At 44.6% G+C, this 19276-nt stretch overlaps 2 protein-coding genes across 7 annotated transcripts in view; both read right to left on the bottom strand.

Moving 5' to 3' along the window:
• The window catches only part of zgc:158260 (uncharacterized protein LOC571389 homolog), a 151380-nt gene that overhangs the window by 71254 nt on the left and 60850 nt on the right, over positions 1 to 19276 (bottom strand). The window lies entirely within an intron of this gene.
• On the bottom strand, positions 3018 to 17977 carry LOC121714900. Of its 4 annotated transcripts, none has more exons than XM_042100094.1 (2): positions 17943 to 17977; positions 3018 to 5647 (listed from the first exon to the last, which is right to left on the bottom strand). In XM_042100094.1, the coding sequence occupies exon 2, from the start codon at positions 5632 to 5634 to the stop codon at positions 4525 to 4527; it is 1110 nt and encodes a 369-aa protein (XP_041956028.1). In that variant the 5' UTR covers positions 5635 to 5647; positions 17943 to 17977; the 3' UTR covers positions 3018 to 4524. The 4 variants fall into 4 exon arrangements, with proteins under 4 accessions (XP_041956028.1, XP_041956030.1, XP_041956029.1 ...); XM_042100096.1 differs by lacking the exon at positions 17943 to 17977 and adding an exon at positions 17477 to 17607; XM_042100095.1 differs by lacking the exon at positions 17943 to 17977 and adding an exon at positions 5778 to 5992.

Below are 19276 nucleotides of genomic sequence, written 5' to 3' on the forward strand. Positions count from 1 at the left end.
CAGCTGTACAGCGTCTCGAACGTCTAAGGGTAGACATGAGTATAGGGTTCCTAGCTGGGCTACCAGATGCCTGCACAGGGGGGGAATCTACAGGTTCGGGTGACATGGGATCCATACCTAATTCTCCCTCTGTAGGTGGTATAACCAACTGTTCCACTGGGGGCAGGGGTGGACTCGCATTGCTTGCTCGAGTGGAACCACTCGGTAAACTCTCGCCTCTGAGGCCCGGCAGAGGGTCATGGCTTCCTATGGTACTTGGTCTGGCCGATGTGATGGATACTCTCCAAATGCTGTCGTCCTCGGAGTCATCTGGAGTGGTAACCTCCCTGTATGTTGGAGATGGAGGATGAGTGGCATCAGCCACTAGGGATGGGGTACCAACGGCTCCATGCACCGGCGGAGGGTGGTGGATTGCCTCTGTTTGCCTGCCCTCTGTCCCACCTGGGACTGGTTTTATCTCGGTGCGATGTAAGACTTTGCAGGGGCCGCCGTCACCCAGGGGCTTGATCTTGTAAAGGGTGCCCACCTCATCCAAGCATTCCAACACCTCATAGACTGTAGAACTCCAGATGTCCTGTATCTTGTGCCTACCATGGAAGTGGTTCTTACAGTACACCAAGGTGCCTCTTGACAGGATGGGGGCGGGGTCAGCATGGTCTCGTCTCCGGTAGGCTGCAGCAGCTTCCAGCTTTTCCCGGGCATTACTATACACCGCCAACAGATGTTCTTTGTGTTGCCCCATCCAGTCAGCTGTATTGGCGTATGGGGGATCTTCTTCTATGACACCAAGTAACTGGTCCACGGGGAGCCGAGGCTTCTGCCCGAACATCAATTCATACGGGCAGTGTTGAGTGGAGTGATGCACTGTGGTGTTATAGGCAAAAAGAAGCTGTGGGAGCAGTTGGGGCCATTTTCTCTTCTTGTCTGGGGGCAGTGTCCGCAAGAGGTCGTGGAGAGTGCGGTTAAACCGCTCACACTGTCCATTCCCCTCCGGATGGTAGGGGGTGGTCCGACTCTTCTGAACGCCATACAGTGCACATAGCTGATGCAGTAGCTCTCCTTCAAAACACCTGCCTTGGTCAGAATGGATCCGCTGTGGTACCCCGTAGATATAGAACCATTTCTCCACCAGCACCTTCACAACAGTCTTGGCTTTTTGATCTGGGGTGGGATACGCCTGTGTGAACTTGGAAAATACGTCTGTCACCACCAGAACGTTCTCCTGCCCGCTGCTGGCCCGATCAAGGATGGTGAAGTCAATTGCTATAATCTCCAGGGGTCTGGTAGCCAGAAGACTGCCCATAAATGTTCTAACTCTGGGTTGGGTAGCTTTTGCTACTGTACAACGTTGACATTCATCACACCACCGCTTGATATCCTGACACATCTTGGGCCAATAACACCGTTGACGGATTAAGGCTGTAGTCCGGTCCACTCCTTGATGGCCGTGGTTATTGTGCAGGCCAGTTAGAACTTCTCCCCGCAGAGCTGCGGGTAACAGCAGCTGGAAAACCTGGGCTCTGGATGGGGGAATCTGCACTTCCCTGTACAGCACACCTTCTCTCTCTCTGATTCGGGGCCACTGTCTGGCAAGCTCTCGAACTCCAGCAGGTGCGGTCTTCAATTCGATAGCAGTCGGTGGATGGTTCCTCCTCCAAAAGCGCATAAATGCCACAATGCAAGGATCGGCCGCTTGGAGTACTCTTAAGTCCTTCTTACTCCGTGATGGTGCAGCTTCAACTTCACAGATGTTGGCCACCTGGGGGCCCAGCCCAGGGGCCACGCTACTCAGTGCACATTGCAGGGGAACTGGAACACCTGGCATGACAAGCCCACTTGAAAGGGATTCGACCCCCTGGGGGCCCAGCCCAGGGGTCTCAGCGCGCATCACCCATGTAGGGAGGGGAGGATCCCCTGAAACGATAGCACCCACCTTGAGTGGATCAGCCACCCGGGGGCCCAGCCCGGGGGTCTGAGTTCGCATCACACCCGTAGGGAGGGCAGGAGCCCTGGGTACAATAGCCCCCACTTCCAGTGAATCAACCACCCGGGGGCCCAGCCCGGGGGTCTCACCTGGCATGGAACATTGAGGAAGAACAGACACCTCTGGGGTAGCTGATGGAGAGGCCGGGGTAGAGGGCAGTCGGGACAGTGCATCTGCATTGCGGTTGGCGGTGCCGGGTCGGTACTTGATCTCGTAGTCAAAGAGAGCCAACTGGGACACCCAGCGTTGTTCCACGGCCGCCAACTTGGCTGATTGCAGGTAACTTAGCGGGTTGTTGTCCGTGTAAACTGTAAACTTGTGACCAAGAAGGTACTCACGGAATTTTTCGGTAACCGCCCACTTCAGGCCTACAAGCTCCAGCTTCATTGAACTGTAGTTGGTCATATTCCTTTCACTGGGGCGGAGACCTCGGCTGGCATATGCAATTGGCCGTCGCTGCCCAGCCTGCTCTTGCGATAATACCGCGCCCAACCCAGAATTACTTGCATCAGTCTCTACGATAAATGGGAGTGTGAAATCCGCATATCCTAGGACGGGGGCATGAATCAGTCGTTCTTTCAAGGCTGAGAAGGCTGTTTCACAGGCTCCAGTCCAGTGCTGTGCGAAGGAACCCTGGATCCGAGGCCCAGGTCTCTTGCGGGTACCCTGTAGGGCACCTACCAGCTTATGCAAAGGGGCTGCAAGGCTTGCAAACCCCTCCACAAATCGCCTATAATATGAGGCGAACCCAAGGAAGGAGCGAAGCTCTTTGACTGTGGAGGGCCTCTTCCATTCTGCAACCACTCGGATCTTCTCAGGATCGGTGGCCACTCCTGATGCAGATATCACATGCCCCAAGTAGCTGACCTCAGTCTGAAAAAAACGGCATTTCTTTAGCTTCAGTTTCAGGTCTTGTTGCTGAAGTCGGGTCAATACCATCTCTAGGCGCTCAAGGTGTTGTTGGAACGTGGTGGAGAAGATCACGATGTCATCCAGGTACAATAAGAGGGCATGGAAGCTCTGATCTCCAAAAATGCGCTCCATTAAGCGTTGGAAAGTACCTGGAGCGTTACACAGCCCAAAGGGCATCCTGTTGAATTCAAAAAGCCCAAAGGGCGTGCAAAACGCGGTCTTCTCACGATCTTGCTCGCTGACTGGGACTTGGTTATAGCCACTGGCTAAGTCCAAGGTACTGAACCACTTGGCTCCACTCAATGCATCCAGGGACTCTTCTATCCTGGGAAGTGGGAATGCGTCCTTACGTGTCTTGGCGTTGAGCTGGCGGTAGTCGACACACAGGCGAATTGAACCATCTTTCTTCTGGACCACCACAATAGGTGATGCATAAGGACTGCAACTGGGCCTGACGATGTTATGGTCTAGCAACTCTTGGACGTGCTTTTTCACCAAGTCATATTGAGAAGGTGGAAGGCGGCGATACCGTTGCCGCACAGGGGCATCATCCAGCAAGGGAATGGTGTGTTGGACTAAGTTGGTACATCCTAAGTCCCCATCACTCTGACTGAATGTATTGCTGTACTTCTCCAACAGCCCGCGAGCTTCCTGCTGTTCTTGATCTGACAATGTGGGCCAGGTAAGCTGGGAAAAGCTTGTATCGGTGTGTTCTCCTGTGTGAATGGACTGGATAAAGGCTATCTGCTCGTGACTGTCTCCCTGGATTTCAAAGTTGATGGCAGAAGCAGAAACCGGTGAGGTGGCAACATAAAGTTTCCCGAGCACGGTCTTTGGCCAAAGCCACTGATCTTGACATCCTATATTAACAACTGGCACTTGAACCCGGCCACAAGTGACGGAAAGGTAAGCTGTTGGAATGAGCAGGTTACCTGGCAGATGGCCATCAGTGAACGATACAGGCTCTAGAAGAGCAGACGGAAGTGTGGACCCCAATCCTGGGTGGCAAGTGGCTGGAACCAGCTTCATGGACCCTGCTGGCACTTGGATCGCTGGCCCTGGCTGCACCCGTACAGAACCCACTTTGCCACTCTCCAAGGCACGTTCAAGATGTTGACATTCAGACAGGGCTTGCTGCCACACCCTGCCAGCCTGCCGGACATCAGGGGATCGAAATAAGGCGCTGCCATGGTCGACAAACAATTCTTGATAGCACTTGCTGATAATGTTCATTCCAAGGAGGCCGGGAACAGAATCTTTGCGGGCCTGGGCGTCTGGGTCAGCTGGGTCTTTAATGACGAGGATACCCATTTTAGGCAGGGTTCGGCCAAAAAGATGTACATCTAGTTCTAGATATCCTAAGTATGGTATCTCCAAGCCGTTTGCTGCTTTTAACTTAAGCCAGTTACAAGATTGTAAACCAGTGTGAAAAAGGGGTTGTAACTGCTGCTCGAAAAATTTCTGGGTGACTGTAGTCACCATAGAGCCAGTGTCCAGCAAGCAAGCCACCGCCACACCCCCAATCTTAACCTCTACTACTGGACATTTGCCAATGAGTTGTCGTGTGCCTATTAATGTCAAGCCCAATGACTCCCCACCCAACGTTTGGGCCATAACGTCAGGGGGTACTAGTTTTCCGGCTGCTGCCGAGGGAGAGAGTGGGACTCTATCTCTGCTCTAGGAGCAGCATTTGGAGGTTGACAAAAACGTGCAATATGGCCAGGTTGGTTACATCGCAAACATATGGGCTTGCCATCAGCTTGGAAACGATAACGAGAGCTACGCACAAGTGGCCTACGGATGGACTGGTCAGGTAGCAAAGGGGAATCGAGACGGCGCAAAATGGTGTCTAATTGGGACTGTTGCTTACGGAGACTCTCTTTTAGCTCAGTCAACTCATTGGTAGGCTTAACGGACACTGCGTTGGAGTCAACATCATGCTCTTGGACTACATTGGTACTACAGGAATGTGCACGGGGCCTAGGGTCACTAGAGTGCTCACCCTCCTCTACCCAACGAATAGCTTCACTACGGACATCATAGAAAGTGATAGTTGGGTGGAGCCGTACTTGACGTCGCAGCTCCCGTTTCAACATACTGTCCCCTACATGCTCTATGAACTGATCACGCAATACCACATCAGGATTCGCAAAACAGACCGGATCCCTCCTCTTTACAGCTTCCATCATGTGCATAAGAGCATGGGAGTATTCCCTCAAAGACTCCCCTGCAAGTTGCCGTCGCTGGAAAAACTGCTTCTGTAGACTAATATAGGAGTGGGAGCAACCATAAATACTGGTAAGTATACCAAAGATCTTATCGGGGTCATCTCTATCGGAAGCAGGGCGAAACTTAACCTCGGTCCTGGCCTCACCATCTAACAAATCAAAAATAGTCAAAACCTGTTCGGAAAGTGGCATATGCCGTGAAGATAAGTGGCGGCGGGCCTCCTCCACCCAATCCTCCACCGTTAAAGAATCATGAGACAGTCTCCCAGAGAACCGTGGGCACTTACGCTCACGAGGGATATACACATAGCGTTCTACTACTCCAGTTGGGGCTGGTCTAACGGCCTCATTTACAGGACCAGGCCTAGGGGACTGACCTGGCAAACTATCGGGTGTTGGCGGAACTGACCTTTGGGCGACCTCTTCCCTAAGTTTTGTGTTGTCTGCCTGCAATTGCTGCACAAGCTCAGTCAGGGTTCTAAGTTGAGCTGCCATCTCCTCATTGTCCATCCTTACACTTAGTCTGCAATAAGGACGAGAGGGAACAAACAAACAAACGAGGGAAAAAAAAAAAAAAGTATAAAAAAAAAAATATATATATATATATATATATATATATACACACACACAGAAAGGACAGCAGTCACAATTACGAAGCACTATGCAGGCGCCAACGCTCCAGCAATGGTGTTGACGACGGGAATTAGAAGTTCCTTCGGCCCGGCCTTCTTGCTTCCAGGAATGGGACGAACACACTCTTCAACCACTGTTTTCCCCAAACAGCTAACTAGCAACTATGGTAAAAGATGTTCACTCACACAACACCAAAGATCAAAACAAACAGAAAAAAAAATAATTTAACAGCCTCTTCATGGACCCTGCTCGCAGCGCCAAATGTGACAGGGCCCTCAGGTTTATCCAACTAAATGGATGAGGACAGAGGCAGTAGTATAAACAATGTTATATTTATTAAGACGACAACATTTGGTTATCGTGACCCGACCGCAAGAGGGGAGGAAAGACGAGAACATCCAACGGGTTCAAAGACACTTCGGGGGCAGATTTTGGATTTTGGACATCTGTAAGAAGAGTCCATCTTGGCACCCTGATTGACGTGACTGAATCCCAGCTGGAAGCCTGCCAAGAGGGAAAACACTGCTGCACTGCGCACTCTGCATGCAGTGAAGACATTCTGACCAGGTGAAAGCAAAAAATCTTTACTCCTTTATGCGGGAAAAAGAACCAAAGTAAAGTTAATTTATTATGTGACAGGGCCCTCAGGTTTATCCAACTAAATGGATGAGGACAGAGGCAGTAGTATAAACAATGTTATATTTATTATTTCTTTTCTTCGTTTAAAATGGATGGCAGGGGTGTACAGTAGGTAAATCCGATAAAAAAAAAACAAAATCAGAATACACAATACGAAATAATCAAAGAAAACAAAATATAATACACATAATCATAAATGAAATGCCCAGTGGATTGGTGGCTGCTACACGGCCTGAATTAACACAGGTACAGTAACCCTCGGACGGCTGCCCAGCCCCAAAAGTGATCTATGGCCATACACACACACAAACACAAGTGTAACACTCAAGCTTTCTAAATACAACCCACACGAGTATAAATAGGTGTTCAGTACACGCTCAACCACTAGAATGTGCCCTCACCGCAAACTAGGGGAAGGCGGCAGTCCTAGAGTACCTTAACTGTGTGACCTAATAGACCTAGCAGGCCATACTAGCAAACAGGGGGAAGGAGGGGCATTCAATAAAGGAAACAATACAAGACAAAACAAAAACAAGACAACCACGCTATTCAGCGCCAGTGGAGTGCTACCGATACAGCTACAATGAATAGCAGAAGCTATAATGAACTAATACTACCTGGGACCTAGACCCCTATGGCCCAAGAGTAACAGTCTACTGTGTGGAGAAACTAGGTTGGGAGTCACAAAGAACTCAATATGAACTAATACCACCTGGGGCATAGATAGACCCCTATGCCCCAGGAGTAACAGTCTCCCGTGTGGATAAGCTAAGTCAGGGGTTACAAGAACCCATTAAAAACTAATACTGCCGGGGGGAAGAATAAGTCTCAATAGCCTCGGAGTAACAGTCTGAAATCGCTAACTAGCTGCTAATATGAGCTCAGGGATGGCAACAGCACTACACCTGGTCGTGTAACAGACCCTGGCAAACAGTGTAAATGCACCAGTGTATCACACTCAGACAAGCATACCACACAAAGAAAATAAACCAACACAAACAAGCATACTGTACAACCAACTTTGACGTGCTGTTAGGTTAACACTGACTAATACCAAAAGAAACTCTAATGGGGGAAAACAGTGGTCAAACTGTAATAGACAGCCAGCTGTGATCTCGGCCTTTTCCACAATGCGAGCTAGCCCAGGGCAACAGGAGCAGAGGAGGGAGTAGTCACAGGGAAACAGGAGTAGGGAGGAGATGACAGTCCAGACCACAGCGAGGGAGTTGTTCGCAACCAAAACCCAGCATGAAGTGCGCGGTTTGTACCGACCAGCGACAAGCAACTTGCGTCCCAAACAATTTGGGAGAGCTTCTTTTGTGTTTGTCGGGAAGGAAGTTACGTACCCATGACCCCCAGCCCGCACGCCCAGGTGATTGCAATTAGTCGTGATCCTGACCTGATCACAATTAGATAAATTAGAAATTAAAATCTGCACATTAATGAGAGTATTGAAGTTTGTGTCATTAAGTGTTTTGACAAGTAACATACCTATATCAATGATTGATGAGCTCTAGATGTCATTTGATATAAGAAGTTTTCTGAAAAAAAGTAAAAGGTCAAAGTGTACACATATTTTGGGTAATTGAATAGATTCGTGAACGAATTAAAAGAAGTAATCGATTAACTACGGACAAGCTTGGGGGATTAAACCTTTTCTTTTTCTGTACTGCCATTACATGTTAAGCTGTGTGAGTTTTATAAATGCTGTGCGTGTGCCAATGAGAAAATGGGAGGAGTTGCTACAGTTATTATTTTGCTGAGTGAACTGTGTGGTTGTTTCTCAACGGCCTTTCTTTAGTTTAATGGCCTAGGACTAAACTTAGTGCTACAGTGATACGGAAAGGAGACGAAATCACCAGAGTGGGGTGTTTTGGTTGTGCAGTATTTGAAAAGTGGGATAGGGTTTCCACCTATGTTTTTTTGTTGACTTGGTCAACTACAGCACCCCACCTGACCAACAGCCAGCAGGTGACACAAAACAAATCATTCTGGCCCCATCAGCAGCCACTGCTTTCTACAATCCACAAAGACAAGGAAGAACGTCTGCAACCAACCATCATCAAACTGCTCCACTCCAGTATGTCTATCCACAGCCACTAGCCATAGCTTCAGTACCTCCTCCTCCTCCATTGTTGTTACCAATGCCACTGGCTACAATCCCTTACCCACCTCACCCACCTGTCAACTCTTTCCCTACCCCACCCCCACCTGTCAACTCTTTACCTCACCCACCCCCACCTCCCTCACCCCCACCTGCACCAGTGAATGATGGGGCATCTACATCCAATGCTGCCCAGGGAGCGACTGCTCCGGTAACAAGGCCAAAGACAAAGAAAACCAGGCCAGCGATGGAGGACTGGGATGCCTGGGATGAGTCAGCTGACGAGGCACTCATATGCCCTGTGCGCACAGTAGCCACCACCGACGGCTTTACCAACCAGCGAGAACTGACAACACCCTCTATGCTACTGCCTTGCTTGAAGAACACATCAAAATTGAATTCTTGATTGATACTGATGCTGAACTTACAGTCTTTTCATCCGACCTATTGGAGAAACACAAAATACCTCTGTCAGGCGTCATCAAGACAGCTGGTGGACCAACTGGAGAAAAATTCAGTCTGAAGCAGACAGCCCCGGTCACCATAGCCATTGGAGAAGGAGATGGAGAAGTCTTGTGGAACCTGAGAAGGCTAAAAAGAGAGGATCTCCTGGAACATCCTGCATGGGCTAAGGGAAGGAATGACTGTGGACTGTTGGAAATGGAACCTGTCAGACTGACTGGAAAACCACCTCCATGTGTGAAACAATGTCCCATCAAGAACGGACAGATTGTGGCAGAATTGTTGGATGCAATGCAGCTGCCAAAGGAACTGGCAGTGATCAAAGTAAAGGCACATACAAGGCAAGACACCATTGAAGCAAGAGGCAATGCAATGGCGGATGCGGTGTCAAGAACAGCCGCAAGAAAAAGAGGGAGGAGATAACGAAACGACTAACGAGAATGGACACGGAAATGGAAAAACGGACGGATATAACGGTAACAGGAACATTTTTGAAAATGACAATGAGAAATGCATGATAAGAGTGACAAAGAAGGTCAAGGAAACATCTGAAGAGGGAAAACGGGAAAGTTTGGCCAACATCATAGACATGCAGAACAGCTCAAGCCAAGAAGAAAAGTGGATTTGGATTGAAAATGCGGCAAAGCTCCATGATGACAACTTGTGGAGGTTTGGAACACAAACAGTGGCTCCAGAAAGTCTTCTACCATATTTGACGGCGCAAATTCATTCACTTGGACACGTGGGAGTGGAGAAGATAAGGAACAGATTCATACCGGTCTGGTGGTCACCGAAGTTCACAGCAACGGCTACAGACATCGTCAAGGGGTGTGTCACCTGTCGGCAAAACAATCACGACAAGAAGGTTAAGTTGCCAATGCTGAAGACACCAGCTCCACCAGGACTATTCAGAGTTCTCCAGATAGATTACATCACTCTTCCCAAGTGCAAAGGCTACCGAGATGTTCTGGTTGTCCTGTGCAATTTCTCCAGGTGGATTGAGGCATTCCCTGCACGATCTGGAATTGCACTACACACTGCCAAAGTCCTCGTGAAAGACATCATTCCCCGATGCGGATTGCCATAACATAGTCGGCAGTGAAAGTCCAGGGTGAGAGAAAAGTGGATACATGCGAGCCATGGCAAACTAATAGAACCGCCTGAAACATGACGGCTTGGGTAGGGTACGAATTCTATCTGAGTTTCCGGCAATCTTCTTTTAGGGGTGAGGTGTGAACTAGAGGGGGGAAGATTCACGGGAGACTTTCATTTTGACAGGGAATTTATGACGTCAGGAGAAATGAAAGGTTAGGGATCCGAGAGTAGAATCTTTCCTTTGAGAATCCGAACATGCTCAGAGTGCTGTGGTAGTGGACTCTTCTTGACACAAACTCATGTTATGAAAAAATGATAGACTTAGATAAGTCTTATAATTGATTTTGATGATTAAATATGTGTGATTACTGATATATGAAATGTTTAATCTGAGGACACAATTACAATTGCCGATTTTTGAGAATGATTACAGTTAAGCTAGATCAAGAGGGGGGAGTAATCCTGTAGTCCTGGTTCTAGAGGTGGGTTCCTGGGGACACCCGTAAGGGAGCTGAACACGCAGCAACGGGTTAACCGGGGACTCACTGGGGGACCAGGATTGGGAGGATGCTACACCCCTATAATAGATTATTATATATATACTGTTGTTTTCATGACTATCCTTCAACTGATACTGCTCTTTCTTTTCACTCCACATGTACCTATGAGGTTGCCGGGAGCCACAGACAACATCTGGGACAGAGACTTTGCCTTTGAACTGAACTGTTGCTGGCCGGTTTCCTGAACTTCCAAAAGACTTTGTTTTCCTTTTCTTTTAACTCTTAGAATGTGAGATAATCATCAGCAACATAATCAGTTTTTAAGTTTTCTTTCAAGGTGCCTGCACTTCTTTTCTTTTCCTTAAAGTGCCTGAGAGGTAATGCTTGGTTTGTTATCTGTTCTTTAGACCACATCAGACTCCTGTTTATTTGTTTTGTATGATCTATAAAAATCTGTGTTTTTGATTGATCAAGAGTGGGGACTGTAGAATTCTGGGGTATTCTTACTGTATTCTGATGTGTTCATATGTTACTTCTGTGTGTAGTATACAACAGGGAGAGGTCCATATTATTGTACATAACTGTGCCTTAGGCCTGTGTACCAGCAGGAAGGTCATACAGGCCGATGTTTAGGAACATCAGTGATAACATGGGCCGAGGGAGACAGCATGTCTGCCTATTCAGGCTAGTATCTCCATCTGACCAGGGCCGGGTTTTGTACACTGGTTGGCACCTGCCACGTTGGCATGATTGACTTTTGTATGTTTTAGTATAACAGGCTTTGTCTTAGGTTTTGACACGGAGACGGATCGAGGAAGCAACCCAAGGAGCATCTTCTGTCGGAAGGCTCAGCAGCCGCTTCTAATAACAACCACAACTGTTAGACTCTGCACAGTTTTACTGTTTGCGACTTAGCCTGTGTTCTGTTATTCATTGTTGTACCATCTACAATAAATCATCTAATCGCCGATCCTGATCCTGATCCCGCCGTCAAGCTTTATTGACCATCTTCAATACAGACATTAGAACTAAAACACAACGCAACAACCAGAGAATCCAACAAGACCTTATGTCGGTTTGGGATTGTTTTGAGAGCCTATTGATGTATCTCAGAATAAAGGAATGTCCACAACATTAGTGATGGGGTTTTTTTTGTGTGTGAATGTATTTTACTTAACTCATTGAATGTAGCTGGATACTCATGAACGCATGTCTCTAATAGCCACAATAGGAGTAATTTTAGCAACACCGTATTTTGTGTGGCCCATAACGACCCAGTGGATCATGAAAATGTGCCAAAATTCACATTCCTTGCTTGTTGTTGGTACATTAATCCCATTCAGATTGCCACTTATCTGAGATGTAAGAGTTCAGTATAGGTTTAAGGTCTGGGGCAGGGATTTGACATTCTGTGACTTCTTCATTGAGGGCTTGCTTAGCAGCATTGTCCGCTTTCTCATTTCCCCTCAGACCAACATGGCCTGGGACCCAGCAAAAAACTACACTCAAGTTCTGGTTCTTTAGACGTTCTAGTTGATCAAGCTCAGCTTTGGTTGTACTTTTTGCGTGACATTAAAGCCTACTTTTTAATATTTTTAATTGCAATTTAATTGAATGCAATTTACTTTTACGATTAAATAAAATTAATTTATCCCTCTCACCCATAGTTTTCTATTTATTTACAAATGTACATAGGCCTACTGTAATTACATTTATACATAGTTATTCTACTTATCTTTATACTATTGATCCTGCACATAGACTTATTCTTACTACTCTTATAAATGTTGTTTCTGCACTACAATGACACTGTTTCCACACTGCACATAGCTGTGTACATATCGGTTATATATTTGTCATATTGAATATCCATATTTATTCTGTTTTATTATATTCTGTTAATACACTGCATATATCTATATTATTATTTCTACTAATATAATGTTACTACTACATACATTATTCTACTTATTGTATGAGATAACTGCTAATACACTGCACATATTTATATTTAATTCATATTACTCTAAACCACCTTCTGTAAATCAACTGTATACTATTGTCTACATTGTACTATATTTCTTGACCTGTCTCTGTATATTTCATCACCTTTCTATACTTTGCATCACATTGCATGCATACTGTAGCTACATGAATCACAGCTAAGACAAAGATCCTTGATTACTAGCAAGATAGAGCAACGTAATTCGTTACTATGGGAGCAAAACGGGACAGTTCCGGTCTGCATAAGTGGGAGTGTCACCCTACGTCACTAAATAAACTTTCTCTCTTAATAAGCAATAACAACAGATAAACATAATTGTGTTCACAGTATTATTGTCCATAATCATGTATGATACCAATGAATCATTCTTAAGGACATGATATGAATAATTTAATTAGTCATGTGAACCGAGCTAGCTAGCTAGCTAACGCTAGCTTAAAATGCTATACAAGTGGATGGTAGTAGCTATGGCAATACAGCTATGCGCTAACAAGTGACTAGTAGTTGAAGGACTTCGCTTAAACTTAATATACTGTTGCAAATTTGCTTGAGTATAAACTACCCACTTTAACTAATGTCAGTAGTGTTATTCAGCTAGTTGTCATTTCAAAGAAATTACACTTCTCCGTTTAAAATGTTACCTTAGTTAAGAGGCTAGCTAGCATGATAACAACCGGACAGTAACTGGCAGCAGCATGGTCTAATATTAAGTTATTTTATTACAAATCCGAACACTAAAAAATTACACTATTAGGCTTGAAATGATCCCAAACACTTACAGATTATGACACAATTTTCCAAAAAACCCTCAACAAATCCAGAAAGACAAAATGACCAATTTATTGGTAAAATTCCACAAGTCTCCATTGACATTAGTGCAGCAAGGGCTTACTCTGGTCTGCATAAAGGGGGATTTCCCCCCCTCCCCCTTGCAATAATCGAACGCGGAAATTGTCGAACGTTTGCGTCTCTCGCTCCGCTTGAACCCTCTCTGGCTAAGATCCTTGGTTGCTATGAAGGCCAGTCGTTCTAAATGGATGGTTGCTATGGCCAAAGGCCAGTTATCTCTGCCGTTGTCAAGCGGGCATATCCTAACTTTATCCTATTATAAACATCTTTATTTTACTTAGCCTACTTCCATACAGTGACTCCTATTAAGAAGTGGCCACTTCATTTACGCTTACCGTGATTCACGCAGCAACATTATTAAATGAATCTGTCACCATATGCCTATGCCAACGTTTGCAAAGAGGAGAATCTTTTAATTTGATTCACAATGAAACGTTACATTTAATGTACATGTAAACAATGAGTAGGCTAGTTTTGGTTGTTGTTGGTGGTGTTACTGCATCCCTTAGTTATGCCTACAATGCAAAATTGTTCCCTCGTGATTGCTAGACGCATTTCAAAACATCGCGACGTGAAATGCCACAAAACATTGTTTGTGAATCGGTCTTAGGAGTCCTCGCTTAAGCGGTCACAGACTCAGGTGCTACTTTTAGGGCTAAAATGCTTTACGGAGCCCTCCGGGTGACATGGGGGAAAAAAACATGGGTTAAAAAAAATAAAAATAAAAAAAGTAATGGAAAAAAAAAACATGAAGAAGAAAAAAAAAAACGATGTACTTTTGCGGGATCTCGCAAAACATTTGCGGGATCTCGCAAAACTTTTTTTCTACTTTTGGAACTTGCTGGGCTTCCTACTTGACCCCAATAGGCCCACCAACCACTACCGCCAGATGGCAATCATATCATGATACTATGATTGCTCTATCACTGTTGCGTTTTGTGGGTTTTTGGACACATTACATAGGCCTATGACACGGGAGGGAGAGGGAGACACCTGCGTGCAGACACGCACACACAGGCGCGTAGCAAGCGTGGGGGATGTGGGTGTTATAACGTACACAATTTTGCTGGAACACGATTCTATCCCCCACACTTTTTGTCAGATTAAATTGAAAGTAAAATATGGAAATAAACGCTCCCGTAAAGAGTTGGAACCGTATCTATAACTCACACACAGAGACACAAATAGGTCTGTTGAGTTGATTGAACGGTCATCCAGCCAATCACATCAATTTAGGTGAAGAACCAGAGCCGCTCTGATCAAATTCAAAGTGTGCGTCTTTCAAGGCTATGCTGCTGCTTGGGTCTGCATTGTAACGTCTGCAGTGAGCAGATTTCAGATAGAATTGAAATGATAATTGTTACCGCATTATGCTAATTTAGTAAACCAAAATTCGCTGTCAGTTTTTGTCACAATGCAGGGAGTCAAAGTGAAAGCGTCTCAGAGCATTATGTTTTCTCTGCCTATGATCTGCAGCTTTTCTCAAACTATGGGCCTCCTCAACAATTAACCTACTACTGCTCCACGTAGCCGCGAAAATAAGTTATGCCCGGTGCTTCACACGTCTGCTCATTTGCAGCATACTTATTCATTTGGTGTCATCAACTATATAGACATAGCCCAGTCAGCACACATACAGCCTACGTCTCCAAGACGCTTGGAAAGGAACAGCTCAATTACATCGCGTTCCATTTAGAACGTCTTATTTGATCTGATCTTACAAACGGCGGCATCAAGACACATTTGAGTTCTAGGCTACATCGGAGATAGAACGCTTATGATCGCTCATGCAATGTGTGCGTCCCTGCAGCAAGTGAAACTGGAGGTAACGTGGGCTAGAAGCAACAATAGTTTAAACAACAACGTGGCTTCCTGTAACGATCAATGGAAAAATGCATAGAAACTGCTAATCATAATCTTTAAAGCCCCCCTGTGTAACGTTTTCAGTTGTTTGTTAACTAAATCAACATTTACCATTCATAAATGTGGCCTCATTCATGTTTAATTATGACCACCACCAATTCGAAGCATACCTATTGGCTTAGAAATCCTCATTTAAATCTACATAGCACAGGGGCGACTAGCCATGTACATGCGCCATGTTAAAATACCGGTGGCCAGCAAGGGACATAACATGCGAATACAGCTCAGTCTTTGGCGTCTGGATGCATAGAAAAACATTAGCTTGGATTCATCTGCAGAACTTCCCTACATTTAGCAATGTAAGTTACGAGCCCATTTTCTACAAGTCAAATCTTCCTAACAGTCCGACATTGACATTGTATTTTCCAACGAAATAAATAAAGAGAAATAACTTTGTTCATGATCTGTCACCAACTCACTTGATCTCTAGTTTCTAGACCCAGAGACAGTTGACAACCTAACCTAACATAGTTATGCTAGGACTAATAGACCACAAAGTTGCTGAACGTGTTATTTCAGTTTAGTTTGCAACAATATAGTTTAACCAAAGTCCTTAGCTGCAGTAGCCTACTACCTAGCCGTTCCCATTCACTTTCCGTTTACTGTGCTAACGATAGCTAGCTAGCTCGGTCCGAAAGAGTTGCATTGGCATTGCACACAAGCAATGGCAATAAAATAGTACACAAAATGTTATCAATATGTTGTTATTGCTTATTCAAGTGTAACTCTCGCCAAAATGCATCCTAGGGTGTTTTTGTCAATGTACCCGAGTCAAACTTTCGTGAATGGGAGTCGTATAGCCTACTATTTTGATGTGTCAAAATCGCTATTTTAAAACACTAAGAAGGCTCAACACAACGTGAAACTTTAATCGAAGTATCATCAGTGTCTCTACACATGAACTTGAGCATTGAGAACATTGTTAGTGTACACATAGTTTACTAAAAAAAAAAGGGTTTTGGACAACTCACTCCTTGACTGATGGCAGCGAGCACAAAACCCAAGTGAGTTGTTCAAAACCTTTCTTTTAGTGAACACTGTGTACACGAACAATGTTCTCAATGCTCGAGTTCATGTGTAGAGACACTGATGATACTTCGAACGAAGTTTCATGCTGTGTCGAGCCTTCTTAGTGTTTTAAAAATAGCGATTTTGACGCGATCATGTATCAAAAAATAGTTCCCATTCAAAACTCCACAACACGGATAAGCTTGAAAGTGGCGCTTCAGACATAATTATGCTTTTAAACTAAAGTTTGACTCGTGTACATTCACAAAACACCCTAGGGTGCATTTTGGCGAGAGTTACGCTTTCAGAGAGAAGTTTATGCTTCAACGTGCTAGGACTCCAGAACTAGTGTCAGTTTTGATGTGTGACGGCTCCCGTAGTTCTAAACGAGGCGCTTGAGAGGTTGGTTGCTATATAACTCCTAACCACTAGATGGGAGAATTTCTTACACAGGGGGGCTTTAACTATAATTGACATTAATTAAGCTGGCTATATGCAACACAATTTATTTATATTCCCTTTGCATATGTTTGGGTAGACTTAAAACGTTTTTGAATTTGAGCTGTGTTGAGTTCTGTGTCCTTTACATTTATTTAATAGGTATTAGTGATACCTCGAAATTAGGCTGCTGTCTGTTAGGCAATTTATTGTAGCCTGCTAACCCATATGCACAAAACATAATTTCTGAAATGATTTCTTGATTTATAACATGAGATATGTCTCCATGTAGGGTAGTGTCAAATAGTGAAGTGATGGCAGGTAGCATGTAGGCCTACATGTCACATGAGCCACACATATTACGGGCGCTGCTTCTTCTGTCCCTCCCAAACTGCATTAAAATGGTGTTTTTAGCAATCAGAATTTCCATTTTTTCGGGGGAGAAACTCCCGAACACCAATATAGTCCGCACCCCTCTTAGAAAATACTTACAACGTCCCTGTAGGGAGTTATTTATAATTTGGCCAGAGTGTTTAATTTTCCTATCCCACAACCCCCACACTTTTAAAAAGCTTGATACGCCTCTGACACACACACACACACACACACAACATACAGGAACATCACAATGCAACTAAGCTCGGCGCTACAATTATGATTAAAGGCCTATGCAATTATTGACAGAATTTAACGGACCTTTGTTCCTCCCGGTTCGCTCGTTCGGCCCTCTGATATGATTGCCATCTGGCGGTAGTGGTTTGTGGGCCTATTGGGGTCAAGTAGGAAGCCCAGCAAGTTCCAGAAGTAGAAAAAAACTTTTGCGAGATCCCGCAAAAGTACATCGGTTTTTTTTTCTTCTTCGTGTTTTTTTCCCACATGACTTTTTTTTAAAAAAATAGGAGTCCTAAAGTTACGAGTGACGAAGTTACGAGTACAAGCATCTCATATCAAATGACCATGGCATTACGCTAAGCAACATAAATCTCATAACGTTACAGCAACATCTCGTCCCTATGACCTAGCTAGCTAGCTTCTAGCCACACAAGAAATGAATGATGTTAAAATCTCTGCTTAGCATTCTAATAACAGAAGGGGCACATTTATGTGGACCACTACAACATGACTCATTATGTCTGTAACGTTAACTGTATAAAACACTTACTTTCATAAAGGAAGAACACCATCCAGCACATTCACATGGAAACCGATATTTTAGGTACTTGGCCACGAACTCAAAACGTGTCTCTCTGAAGTTCTGTTCTAGAATCTTTGCTCTGAAGTCTGTCCCCGTTGCTAAGCGACATCAAATAAACGAAATGATAGTCTTTCAGTATTAAATGTGTACGTGTGATGGTTTGCAAGAATAAACAAGAAATAACATTTCCAATAATTTCCCATGATAAATTACATAATATTTGCACATTCCTTACTTGTGAATCTCACACCGTATTTCAAGTAGGCTACACTAGTGAAATGTAATACAACGTTGCCACCTAGCGTTCAGATAGGTAGGCTATTTAACATTAACGTGACATTGCTTGTTTATTCTTTCGTCAACTCCATGCTTTTAGGAAAACAATCTTTTTATCATAGTTCCCTCTTCAATGAGCGATTACCAGCTCATTTTTGTAACAGAGATAGCTGTTTATTATCCCTAGGTTTACAGAAACACCTATTCATATTAATACAGGAAATCAAGTTAACGCTGCCGACCACTGTTTGTCTATTACATGGCCGAGAATGCCTTGCATGTCTTTACAACAAAACAACCCAGTAAAACCTCATTTCCCGTAAATATATGAATTTGCATACTTGTAACATTTTTAATAATACTCTCCCATCATGACATTTAACAATAAGGAACATTTTCATTTGAATACCGTCAATGTGAAAACAACTCTATTATGTAAGCTATATATAGCTACTGTTCTCCTTGCTGTTTCAGTTCGTAAGTCCATACGAACAACAATCCATGGCAGAGCAAGGATTTCATGATTGGGCAAGGCTGCCCAGTGAGATTGTGCATACTTGGAAGGCATTGTGATAGCAGTACAACTGCAAATGTGGTAATAGTTGGTGATAAAGGTGATAGTTACCAAATATGAATGGGTGGTTTGGCAAATGATGGAAACTTTTGGAATATATCTTTTTTTTTTTTTAGCTTATGCACCCTCACATTGGAGTCCCCAGTTCATATACACAATTTGGTATCGATATGTGACAGTGTTCCTGAGATATGGACGACTTCCTGTTTCGGAGCTTTGCCGCCGATTTCGTTTGGCTGTGACGGGCAAACGCTTTTGAAAATCAAAAATCCTTCCGGTAACTTTTGTGAGGCTTGGTCCAAGGATAATGTACGTCAAGTTTCGTGGCGTTCGGATCAAATTTGTGACCTGTGAAAATTTAGTTTCGCTTTCTGTTCAATCCAATATGGCGGACGAACGGCACGCCCACCTGACGTCATCTTCGCGACCAACTTACACCGGTACTGACCGG

The sequence above is a fragment of the Alosa sapidissima genome, chromosome 8 (assembly GCF_018492685.1).
Source record: "Alosa sapidissima isolate fAloSap1 chromosome 8, fAloSap1.pri, whole genome shotgun sequence".
In the NCBI taxonomy this organism is placed as follows: Eukaryota; Metazoa; Chordata; class Actinopteri; order Clupeiformes; family Clupeidae; genus Alosa; species Alosa sapidissima.